Source organism: Erpetoichthys calabaricus, chromosome 7 (assembly GCF_900747795.2).
Source record: "Erpetoichthys calabaricus chromosome 7, fErpCal1.3, whole genome shotgun sequence".
NCBI lineage: Eukaryota > Metazoa > Chordata > Cladistia > Polypteriformes > Polypteridae > Erpetoichthys > Erpetoichthys calabaricus.
The window spans coordinates 159,148,344-159,161,519 of record NC_041400.2 but is presented as its reverse complement, the minus strand read 5'-3'; the positions used below and the strand labels follow the sequence as shown (position 1 = coordinate 159,161,519).

Sequence of the window (13,176 nt, the reverse complement as noted above, 5' to 3'; positions counted from 1 at the left end):
GTCATCTATTCATGGCTATTTATGGGACCTGTTATAGATATAAATAAATGAAGGTACTTTCTGAGACCTTCATGTGGATGGCTCTATTGGGATCCAAAAATGGTTCCCCTAAGGCATTGCTCTGAAGAAATACCTTGGCACTTTTATTTTTAAGAGTGTAAACAACATGTCCTCCACAAGAAAATGCTCACAAATGTGCAGGGAATGTGCACACCACCAAGCCAGGCGTGAAACCAGGGTCCAAGCATTGTGAAGGAGCAGTGCATCTCACTGAACCAGCCATTTTGCTAAGCATGATTAAAAAAATCTTACCTGCGTGCTTTAAATAATATTGGACAGGTTACTATCCTCCTTCCACAAAAGAATTACTTGGATTCAAATAAGATACAAAACCAAAGAGTTGGTTGATGGGTTTATAATGCTAATATGGTTTGATATAGTTGGTTACTTAAAATGGGGATCAAAAACATTCATTAAAATGAGAATAGTTAATGACTGACTTTTTAAGGGTTGAAATATAGCGTGTGGAGCGGTTTTATTACTGCTAGAGAATAATTTGCAGTGATAAAATATTATGGCATTTTCATAAGGTTAGCTTAAGGATGATTAAAAAATGTCTGCCGACCTCGTCTCACTTTCTGCAAGGCGACGATGGGATTTCAAACAGCACTGAACGGTGAAAAAATAATTCTATAAGGCAATGTTCCCAAAAAATGAAGATTCATTAAATACCTTCAGAAACTGTCCAAAAGGAGCCTTAAATGTGTGTTTTATACTGGAATCGCCTGTGCTGGGTGTTCTTCAAAACAAAATCTCAGACACAGTTTGAAAAAATAGCGCCGAGACAGACATCAGCCTCCATCTAACAAAATGATATCAGACTGGCGCTCGCAGACTCACCAATTGTGCGTTTTCAGGCCAACTTCAAGTCACGTCTGCGAGTGCCGCATCCTAAGGGTTCGCTTGTTTAGAGCGCAAATTAGGGGATTTAGCATCTGGGGGTCTTTAATGCTAGGGAGTCCTTTGGTTGTTGATTATTTTTTTTTAAATATTGCAAAGAATTTTTCTCTTCACAGCAACCTAATTAGGTAGATATGTGTATAAAAAATATCTTCAGTGTTTCAGTGTCGTTACACAGACCTGGTGTTAAGCCGGTTATCAGGCTGATCTGTGAAACTAACACTTTTTAAACTGTCTATGAAATGTGATTTTTTTCATAAATAGAGTACAAAAAATATTTGTATTGTTTGGGGTTTAAAAGCTATTCTTGATGGCTGCCAGTAGAGGGCGGCACAGGTTACATTTTCCTGCTCAGACGGGGATTCCAGACATGAATTAAAGCCACCACGCGTTGAGATGTAGGCTGATGCGAGTCTCGGCGTGTGTGATCTGCTGAAAAGGTCACATGTGGACTTCAGATTAAAAAGGAGAGCGCGAAGGTGGAGGGGTAGGGGGTGGGGGGGTGGTCCGGAGTAAGTTCGTTATGGGGAAATATCTTTCTGCGTCCAAATGTAAAAGCTAAGGGCCTCTCCATATCCCCGCCATCCCCCTGTAATGTAACACCTCGTGTGGATTCCTAGTTTGAAAAAGGTGGTCGGATAAAATAGGAGCGCGACCCGTCTGAGAAACCCAAACAACTGTCTCTTCTAATATTAGCGCGCCTCTGTTCCAGGATCTATTATTATCTGGCCCGGCAGATCTCATTGTAATAGAGCACTTTTATTAAAAGATTAGCACTATCTCCCACAGTTGGTGGAAAAATATCTGTTATCGCCGAGTTATTTGCAGCTGGGAGAATCCACAAATTTAAGTGACCTGCCAATGTCAAGTCATTCGTTTTCACTTTGTTTCAGTATTGCACGCACACAAATCCAAAGGTGGATAAGCAGCCTGTAGAAATAACGTTTGACCCGTTTAAGCAAGCGCAAGGCTCCTCGTCTCTCTCTTTTTTTTTCCTGAAACACGCGTCGCCCACTCATTGTAATAACACTTTGCCAAGTATGTTGTAAAGAATGGAGGCTCGCCTACATTGTGTAAATATATGCCAGACGGCTCTTAATAACCTGCCGAATAATGAAATAATAAAGCCTGCTCTCGGTGTTGCAATCGCGAAACCCAAGCGGGAGCGCTTCCAGTAACGTAATGGCAACGAAACCTCCGACCAAAACGGTTAAGTGCAAGATGGTGCAATGTTTCCCTGAGGGGAAGACGTCTTAAATCCGATGTGTCTGCTTTATCTATATATGTTGGCCGATCGCAGATATGAATGAAAAATCAGCTTGCGATTTATATTCATTCATTCTGCAACTCTCCTTTGGAAATCTGCTTAGGGTGCCCTTTCTGTCTTCTTTTCACGCGGTCGTTCTCCGTCCTTGTGTAGGTGTGTTGACACTTTTATGTCTGCGAGTTACTAGAGCAAGATAAATATAGTAACATTTTCGGCTTTCTTAGGAAATTGATTGTGCTATCTCTTCCCGCGATGAATCACAGACACTCACGCGCGCGCGTGCGCGCGCACCCACAGACGCACGGATACATCAGAGACCGTGCCCACTGAACATAGTTATTATTTTCAGAGAAAGTTTCGACTGGAAATGTCACCTGATTAGGATTCAAAGAACTTTTTTTTAATCTTTCTCCCCACCCCCACCGATTAGAAGACCGCCCACCACAGACAGTCGTCCAGAGACCCCTTATAGATTTAAAAAGAGAGCCTGCATTCACAGACTGACATTCATTCAACACAGCGATCGTAAGCAGATTAGTTTCCTACTGCCTCGATTTTCTGTATCCTGAGATCACTTTGCCTTTGCCATGAAAAGGATGCTTAAACAAGACAAACTCCACCCGGGCTTGCTCTTAATATTTATCTGCCTCTGTCATTTCATTGAAGATCACAAAGTGCAGGGTAAGTGAGACAAGTCGCATTCAAGAGTTTTGCTTACTGGTACAACTTGAATTTGAATGTACTCTATATTTCTTTTTTGTTCTTTTTTATTTTTATTTATTTATTTTTTATTTTGCAAAATGCAAGATCCTTTTTTTTGGGAGGGAAATGCAAGTTCCATCTCCAGTCTACTATATTAAAAGTAGTACTGACCTGTATACATTTTTTATAAAGAAAATACAATTAATCAAGAACATAGTACAAGTCGTCTACCTCAAGATTATTTTAAAGTCGTCTGAAAGGCATAAAAAGGCTTGTGCTGTCAATATAAAATATTACCTTACTGGGCATTTTCCTTTCAGAAGTGCTTTACAGGATTACTTCTAAATCATTTCAATGTCATACAGAATCCTATAGTACTAGTGAAGTGTGGTGTTAATGTTAAAGTTTTGAGCACAATTTTATGTTGTGTATACTAGATACAAATATAGATATCACCTGCATCGGTGAATAGATAGATAGATAGATAGATAGATAGATAGATAGATAGATAGATAGATAGATAGATAGATAGATAGATAGATAGATAGATAGATAGATAGATTTTGGACTAGCTAATAAAATGTTCTAACAGAAAGTACATCCCGAAACAGTTAATAGACGGAACATAAATAGGTCGATCTTTTCATTATATTACCTGGAAATAGCTTTCTTTCGAAACGTGATCGATGTATTTAAACCGATTTAAATCTTTGTTCAAACGTGCGATTTCATTTCAGACAAGTGGAGAGTATTGTGGCAGAGCCGATAAGTTCTTTTTTGTCATTTGTGTTCACTACTGAGGTGCTCCGTTTTATTGAAGTGTCGCTGCGTGTGTCTCTGAAGGCACTCTAGCGCGATTAGGCGTATTCACTGCATGCACAAGTGAGTAAATGCTGCTCAGCCTTGGGCTTTTCTGGGCGAATCGTAACGTGACATGTCTAATAAAATGAATATAACAGAGACGCAAAGCACGTGATTGTCTGTCCTCCGCACTACGTTCCTGACAGGATGTCGGACAGCCCTAGAATTCCATTTTCTCCTCTTTTAGTCCTAGCCCAGTTTTCCATGGGATGGTCTTATTGGATTCTACTTGCAGTATCTGTTCAGACACCCCATTCACTTTTCGCATGCATAGCCTAGAGAGCTTACGAGGCACTGAGCTCGAGGTTGATCTATTAGTATCGAACTGGTTGAAAAGTCACATTGTTCATTGAAGAGGAGTAACGGATTGTTTCATTTGGATCATCGTTGATTTTAGGTGCTGGTTACAATTTGAACAGCGGTCCAAGTAGGTCATTGAATGCAACAACACAAAGCGTACAGTATCACCCATCCCCAGCTGTAAATGTGCGTGCAAACTATTGACCTTATCGGGATACATTTTTCTTTTCTTTTTTTTTTTTTTTTTTTTTTTACAAAACGTCTAAGTTGTATGTCAAGGTAAGAAGATTTTTTAAGTAATTGTCTGACGGCTATTTTAGACAAGAGCGCTCCTTTTAACTAGCCTTTCATAAGTTGAGCAAGTCGATATTCCTGCAAGATTACTTTTATTGCAATCGAAAAGCAGCGAGTATTCAATGACTATTTAATTCATAGCAAAAAACAATAACCACTCCCACGCACCAGGCGCCTGAATTTCCTCTGGATGCTGATCGATGTCAGAAGCGCCCGCCTGTCTTCATCCTCACGTTTCCCATTTTGTTCCGACTGTACAGCCGCGCTGTGTCTGTCTCGCTGTTTTTGTTGCTCGCAAGAATAGAAAGAGGGAACCACTGCTGCCTGCCTGCCTGCCTGCCACAGATTTACAGAGGCGTCTGAAAATAGATAATCGTATTTGGATCAGTCGGTGCGGAAGTGTTAAATCGGTTGCATCACGTTACAAAAATCAGACAAAATACGGAGTGTAAACAAACCAGCTGCAGCCAATACTGGGCACACGTGTTGTGTCTGGGTCACTGACGGCAGACGTTAATACGACAGCCTGATTTTTTTTTTTCTCTTCCCTTCGCAGCTGGTAACTGCTGGCTACAACAAGGCAAGAATGGAAGATGCCAAGTCCTGTATATGACTGGTTTGAGCAGAGAAGAATGCTGTAAAAGTGGCAGACTTGGCACGTCGTGGACGGAAGAGGACGTGCCAAACAGTACGCTGTTCAGGTGGATGATCTTCAATGGTGGCGCTCCCAACTGCGCGCCGTGCAAAGGTAGCCCACTTCTGCGCAGATCTGTTTGGACCGCGAGCGAGTGTGTGTGATGTGGGGGGCGTACGGGAGAAAGCGAAGGGGAGAAATAAACAAACACACTGCGTGGAGAGGCTAGTGCTCTGAGAGGGGCAGATACTGTATTTTACAGGATTTGTAAAGAATCTACACAGTCAGAGAACTGAAGCCGCACAATATAAATAAGGGATTTCCTAACCGGCAGGTACTTGCCGAGTGTTGACAGGGATGCCTCCCCTCCCACCACAGTCCCTGTAGGAAGAAGTGCCCAAAAGTATCTTAATGCAGAACGGGCTAAGTATTTCCAAATTAAAACTAAATAATAATAATAACAATTTGTGTATCGGTGTGTGACACACCTACTGTAAGCTCTTTGTTGTCACACACAAGTTGTTCACGTGAAAGGTGTGACATTCATGATAAAACTCCTGGAATAATAAAAAAAAGGAGGCTTCTCTTTGAATGATGCCCAGGATGTTGAAATTCGGCAAAGTGACGGATTAAAATCTGTGAGGAAATTAATTAAGTGTTCCTCCAGGAAAGGAGAAAGTTCTTTTCAGAAGAAAATGGACAATTCAATGTAGCGATCTGTAACAAAGTATTCTCTCATTCTTGGATTTGGAAATGCATTCTGTACATATGTTTGATCCAGAATACTACGAGCTATGTTTTTAAAGCATCTAGTTGGTTAAAAGGATAATATTATATATTCGACGTTGGACACATTATTGTAAACCATTTCATATTTGACTTGAGCTCAGATCTCAGTGCTGTTACTGGGCTTTGCAAACATGGAGTGTGCCTGATGATTTTTGTCTGTTAATGTGCATGGATCCCAATGAAAATTATGGAAAAAAAGGTTATTTTGGACTCGAGACAACTTCCTCTCCAGTGAGAAAGATGGAGCATGTGGCAACAGTAAACGTGCAGTATGGTCAGGCCTATGGGCAACAAAAGGCAGGCTGCCCTGTGGCTTGGTGGATTAGGTCCTGTTTGCCAATGTAGTCTTGGCCTCTGCCTCACTGTATGATCTTGAGCTCTTTGTATAATCTGCCTGTGCTTTAAATGTAAAAAAACCATTACAGAAGCAATGTAATCTGTAATATGCTCTGGTCTTGTAAATTACCTTGGATTAAAGAGTCTTCCAAATCTACGGTTGTTACAGGGCGCAAGATAGAAAAATAGGGTATATGTGTTAGTTTCAGATTTGTTTCAGACGTCTGCTCATTCTATCTATTGTTAAGCACCTTTCCTATCTATCTATCTATCTATCTATCTATCTATCTATCTATCTATCTATCTATCTATCTATCTATCTATCTATCTATCTATCTATCTATCTATCTATCTATCTATCTATCTATCTATCTATAAGTTTTTGAAATGTATAAGTCATACTTATTCTCTCAATCTGTATTCATACAAAAATTCTTGATAAAAACACAAGTGACAAATATGAAACAGCTTTTAAGTGAATGGAGAAATGCAGCATTTGGCTGAGTCTGGTATTAGAAGCATGTTGCCAGGTTTTTAAAGAGTGGTCTCTTATGACCACATACGTTTAACGAAATGAAAAACTGTAAAACTACATTTTCTTTGGTTTTGTAGAAACATGTGACAATGTGGACTGTGGTCCTGGTAAAAGGTGCAAGATGAACAAGAAAAACAAGCCACGTTGTGTGTGTGCTCCTGATTGCTCAAATGTGACATGGAAAGGACCGGTGTGTGGGTCTGATGGCAAAACCTACAAAGATGAGTGTGCATTGCTGAAGGCCAGATGTAAAGGACACCCAGACCTTGAAGTGCAGTACCAGGGCAAATGCAAAAGTAGGTTTTTGTTTGACCACAATGTTGAATATTTTTCTCAGTAAAGAACAGAATACTTTGTTTTTGTTTGTTATGGCAAGTTCTTTTTTTTGTTTGTATTGCCTTGGGGTTTTGTGCATGTAAAAATAGTTAAAATCAACATTGCATGTTCCAGCGATGCAAAACATATAGAAAATATAAGCAGAAGACATTTGCCTGGTGAGACATGTTAGTAAAGGGAAGGGATAATATTGGAGCGTGCACCTTAAAAATGCATGACTGCTGACACTGTTTCTGTTTTTCTTTCCAGAGACTTGTCGAGATGTTTTGTGTCCAGGAAGCTCTACCTGTGTAGTAGATCAAACTAACAATGCCTATTGTGTCACATGCAATCGGATTTGCCCGGAGCCAACCTTACCTGAACAGTACTTGTGTGGAAATGATGGTATAATTTATGCAAGTGCATGTCACTTGCGAAGAGCCACCTGTCTGCTAGGCAAATCCATAGGAGTAGCCTATGAGGGAAAATGTATAAGTAAGTACTGTATTCAATCATTTGGGTATTTGCGTAGAACTACCGGTAGTATCATTTAGACTGAAAAATAATTTGGCACATTAAATAACACAGCAGCTATTTACTTTCACTTGCATTATCTTTTTTTGCATGTTGCTCTAATAGTGATCTATCTATCTATCTATCTATCTATCTATCTATCTATCTATCTATCTATCTATCTATCTATTGTAGTGGGACAAATGATGAGGTAGGGCAAAAGCCAAATGCTTGGGGTGCCAACTGGGTAAAACCCCTTTAAATTCCAACAGAAAAAAGGGAAAACTGCAACAAAAGCAGCACTGTTTGTTAGGGACAATTCCCTTGAATCAATGCTCTTTCAGGGACGCACCTTTTCTGTCTTGCTCTCTCAAGTGTTCAGTACTGCAGTTAGGTCCAAAATAAAATGTCACCTTTTATACCAAGTGGGCTGGAAAATGTGGGGTTTCTATTTATCTATCTGTCTATCAGTTTCTTGGGTTACAGTTCCTTAGAATATGAGTTTCCATCTCGCCTTTTTGCACTGCATTAGTTGACATGCCTGGATTTTGGCCTTCTGATGTCATCACATTACCCATAACCTTGTTCCAGATCACTTGAGAGTCTCTGTCTTGTTCTCCTACAAATAGGTTAAGAACCATGACAGAACATTGACATATGTCTCTCTGTTTTTTATGAGATTATTACCTGAACAAAATCACTATCACCAACACTATGGGTTTTTTTTGATTATCTGTGATGCAAGGTACAGCAACATATATGAAGCACTACCAAATTCAGAAAGATCATTTCACTTAGCTTTATATTCTTTAGCCTGCTTAATCTAATTCAAGGACTAAAGCCTATGATGGCAACATCATGCACAAGGTGGGAACCATTCCAGGATGGAAAGCAGTTAATCACTGGGCCCACTCAAACCCCTATGTAGGACCAGTTTAGAATCACCAATCTACCTAGCACACACATCTTTGGCAGATGGGAAGAATATTGGTGATCTTGGAGAATGCTCATACCCCTACACACACACACACACACACACACACACACACACACAACCATGCCAAAAATGTATAGTCTCCACAAAAATGGTGACCAGGTGCAGTATTCAAAGCCAATAGGATGCCTCCATGAGACAGCAGTGACAACCACTGCCTTCTCGTGCTGCTCAGGCACATCTGCCAGATTTCATCATGCACATGCAGACTGGCCTATCATAAATTTACTGACATTTCAGGTGCAGTGCACAATTTGTGGAAATTTAATATTTGGGTACAAAGACTTTCTGTCTGGTCTCGCTTACTGAGAAGCACGGTGGGGTTAAACATTTTTACTTAAAGGTTTATTCAAAGTATAGCTGAACTTGTTTTAGACTTCCATGTCCTGGTTAAACATTTTTATATTTGTTTTAATGAACACAGAAATCATTTATCTGTCACACAATTTTTATTGTGTAAAGCTTTACTGTAGCTACAGAGACCAAGAAGTCTAAAAGCAGTGTGATGTCATGCAGATTGATTCCAGGTTTTTGTTGTAGTGCTTATTTAGTCAAAAAAAATGTCAAAGATGCAGAAAGAGTATTGACGAGAAGAAAATTGGCCAGCTAACATCTGAAGGAGCTCAAGTATGTTAGGAGAAAGCATAACTCTTCAGCTGGGCTTTTAAAATAGTAAAAGAGAAGATTTTACCTGGAGAGCAGAGGCAGCAGACAGTGTGGAGTGTCCTGTGAAAGTGGAGGGACCTAAGAACTGAGCAACGTGTCTCAACTCCTTCACTAATTCTGGCACACTGAGAGAAAATCTCGATCTATGAGTAGTGCAGGTTGGTCGTATTTACCAGGAGTTACCTGACGTATAGCATTGGAACGGAGGAGCCATACTTCATTGTACACCTTACGCTGTGTGCTTAGCCTTTGTGATTGTAAGATTAGTCAGCAGGATATAGACAATTTTTTGTCTACCATGAAAAGTACAAGCTTGTCCCATAATTAGTTTAATTGTAAGGAAGGAACAAGACATCATTTTTCCTGCAGCAGAACATGTATTAGTTTATATTACTATTTACGGTGCAAAGAATTTGTTTATGAAAAGAAAGCATTTCTACACATTTGTAAATAGTAAATATGTTCTCAGTCTATGTTATTAGGCTTAACACATAATGGCAATGTGAGGCAGTGTTCAGGAGCTAAATGACTGTTTTTCTATTTTACAGAAGCTAAATCCTGCGAGGATATCCAGTGCAGCCCCGGGAAGAAGTGCCTGTGGGATGCGAGGATGAGCAGAGGCCGCTGTGCTCTCTGTGATGAAGTTTGTCCGGAAAGTCGATCCGATGACGCGGTCTGCGCCAGCGATAACACCACATACCCAAGCGAGTGCGCCATGAAACAAGCAGCGTGTTCCTTGGGCGTGCTCCTGGAAGTTAAGCATTCGGGATCTTGCAACTGTAAGTAAATCATGTGATGAAAGGCACTTCCATGTTCTTTCAGCGGTCCTTTTCAGATTAAGGAAGTAAAAGGACTGGGAATGGGAATTCTTGCATGTCACCTTGTGCTGGCTTTATTAATTATGCATTTCCTGCAAAACTAAGTAGAAGTGAAGACTCTACCTTGGGAGCTGTTGGGTTACTAATTTCCTCCATATAACTAACAAGGATATGTGAAGACTAACTTTGCAGTTAGAGCAATCTGGGCTTCTTCTGAGTTCTTGACATGTCTGTGATCATCTCAGTAACCTGGAAGCAGCAGGTTACCTTAAAAACAATAAAAGAACAAACACTTCTTAATATGTAGTATTGTTGATAAAGTACACATTCCACCTTTTGGCCACTCTTCCAGATTGTAAATACTATAACATTCATGGTTATCTATTTCAATCATGTATTATCGTGCTGATGGCTGTAATCAATCATTTTGCATTGAGCTGATGCTAATTTCTGCTTTGAAATGCACAACTAAGCAAAAAAAAAAAATGTGAGCATTCACAATACTATGAATGCAAGGAGCTGCTTTTTTTTACAGTTTGCAAGATCAGTATTGGGAGCACGGGCGTGTCGCATAATGCCTTTTATTTTCCTACTAAAACAATAAGTATTAAGAGAGTCTGTGTTGTATTTTCCATGTTTGTGATTAATGTTATGATATCACACTGACAATGTGAATTCTGAGGGACTACACTTCTGTCAATTGTTTCATTTTTTTTTCTTTGCTTTTTGACTCTTTGATGTAGTTTTTTCTTTTTTATACTTGTAACGTTTCTTCGTGAAATCCATTAACCTGTGCCATCCCTCATCAAGGAATGCCTCAGTGGCAGTGACAGTGAAGTGGTCAGCATAGGGTCACCATTGAGCCCTGTAGCTTATAGTTTACAAACATGTTCTGCAAAGGAAGGAAGACTAGGACACAAGAGCACTTTCTTATCTGCTTTCAGGAATCTGCCAAAAAAGGCCTGAGCCATTGAACCTTCAGATCTTTCTCTCTCTCTCTCTGCAGTTATGACTTCCTAGATTATGTAAATCTTATTGCATAACAAGCAGATGCCACAGAGCACCAGTAACTGCCAAGTCACATAAACACACAAGGCTATAGTGTGGCTGTACAGAGGGCTTTGAAAACATGCAGTGAGCTTCTACGGTGCATGTAATCCTTATTTATGCAACAGCTCCCGTGTGTTCCCCATATAGCCATTACTGAAGATGAGGAAGACGAAGAAGAAGATGAAGACCAGGACTACATGACTACTTTCCATATATCTCCGTTACTGGACTGGTAAACCGCCATCACTGTTGGAACAGCCTTTAGGGCAAGGAACCGTGTCCATACTGTAAATAAGTGTATACTTATTTATTTAAAAAGAAAAAAGTATACGTATAGTTGAGTCTGCTAGAGGTTTATTTATACTGTGATGTGTTTCTTAATTTATACATTTAAAATATCTGGCTAATTATATACCTTGTTTTTTTTTTGTATTTTTTTTTTCCCTTTCTTTTCTATTTTGAAGAAATATATACGTCCAAAGAGCAGTGTTATTTATTATGAGGTACTAAGATACCATGTAAAGTATAATTCTTCTGCAAGCTGTAAATTGCATTCCTGGAGCTGTATAAATCTGCTTATTGCTTTATTTTTTTGTTTGTTTCTCTCAATATCACAGACCTTTAATTTCTCACAACTCCGCATGTTAGTCTGCACATTTATTTATTGGAAGTCTGTTATGCATTACTGTACATAAATGCTTCAGGTATTGTTTACAACCGAGGAGTCACCATTACTGACCAAAGGAGTTATACTAATCGTTCTGCAGAAGTGTATGGTGCAGCACATTGTGACGATCAAAGAAAAGACTTTTTTTTTGTCTGAAAGCAAAGTTATTTTTGACTGCAACTAATGGCGGAGTACTCACGTTGAGTTTCAACTCTCAGTCGCTGCAATCTGAGCAGATTTCCCACTTTTAAAAATATCCATCGCATGTGGGGAAAGGCTAGATCTGCTCACCTCGTGCCATCTCGTGTGTGTGTGTGTGTGTGAGTGTGTGCATCACTTGCTTCCTGATTCTGAAGAAGATTTTACTTTTCAGTTCTGAATCGACCATGTGCGCTGTTCTCCTTTCTTTTGTTTTGCAGATTCAAATGTACTGTGCCATATTCCTCTTGCAAGGTTCATGAAATAATCGAGAAACAGTTAACAGTGTCAACTAAGACTATATCATACTTTATGAAAATGTTGTCATTTGTTGTTTTGCAAAAATGCAGTTTTATGTTGTTAATGATAATGCAGTTTGTTTTTATTTTCAAACATGACAAGTTAAATACAAATTCAGTTATAAATATATAGTTTTGTATTTTTTTATGTAAATGTCAAATGTATATAAAAAGTTATAATAGTATTTGTACAGACATAATGAGTGAATCAATAAAACTTGGAATTTTCCTTAATGGCTTTTTTTTCCACATTATATCTCACTGTTTGTCTCATGCTAGATAATAATGTTTGTAATTGCCAGACTCGTCTTAGCCTTAAGTGAACTGAACATCGTTGATTCTAGAGTTGTCCCACTTATGAATAATGAATGCTGTAGGAATGATGAACCTTTGAAATCAGGTAAAGGGAAACCATCGTGACAAAGGCGGATAGTCTTTCTTATCAGTTTTGTTTGGAAAGAACGTTTCTTGCAATGGTGGATGGCCTAGTGGTTGTATCTCAGTCTGCAGTTAAACTAACATGACAGGAACCTCCCTGCCAAAAATGGATAACATGGCAGTGACCCATTTGACATGAAATTAGTTTGGTGGAGATCTTATTAGCAATGTTGGATTACGTGAATGTATCTCACCCTGGTATTAAATTAGCTTGGTGGGGACCATTTTATGAAAGGCATATGTCTTTACTGTACCTCAGTCTGCCTAGTTTTGTGGGAACCTTCTTGCCCCACAGTATGTTCTAACACGTGTCCAGTGGACTGCTGCACGAGACAGGCTGTGTCATATGTAGATGCATGTGAAGAGGCCGCTCTCCTACAATCTTTCCACTTATATACTTTTTGGACTACCTCCGACATACACCCCCCCGCCCGCAATATTTTATGCCAGTCCAATAGATGACATTATGATTGTTGTACTTTCGCATTCCCCCCAAAAATCAATTCCTGGCTTCACACCCAGGTTCATCATTTGTATACT

At 39.5% G+C, this 13,176-nt stretch overlaps 1 protein-coding gene across 2 annotated transcripts; it reads left to right on the top strand.

Annotated features, from left to right (window-relative positions):
* The first annotated feature begins 2,544 nt into the window (after window positions 1-2,544).
* fsta (follistatin a) lies at window positions 2,545-12,432 on the top strand. 2 transcript variants are annotated; one of them, XM_028805619.2, is made up of 6 exons: window positions 2,545-2,908; window positions 4,941-5,132; window positions 6,756-6,974; window positions 7,264-7,488; window positions 9,715-9,945; window positions 11,182-12,432. In XM_028805619.2, exons 1-6 carry the CDS (start codon window positions 2,815-2,817, stop codon window positions 11,268-11,270), a joined length of 1,050 nt encoding a protein of 349 aa, XP_028661452.1. In that variant the 5' UTR covers window positions 2,545-2,814; the 3' UTR covers window positions 11,271-12,432. The 2 variants fall into 2 exon arrangements, with proteins under 2 accessions (XP_028661452.1, XP_028661453.1); XM_028805620.2 differs by having other exon boundaries at window positions 10,991-12,432.
* Window positions 12,433-13,176: the final 744 nt, after the last annotated feature.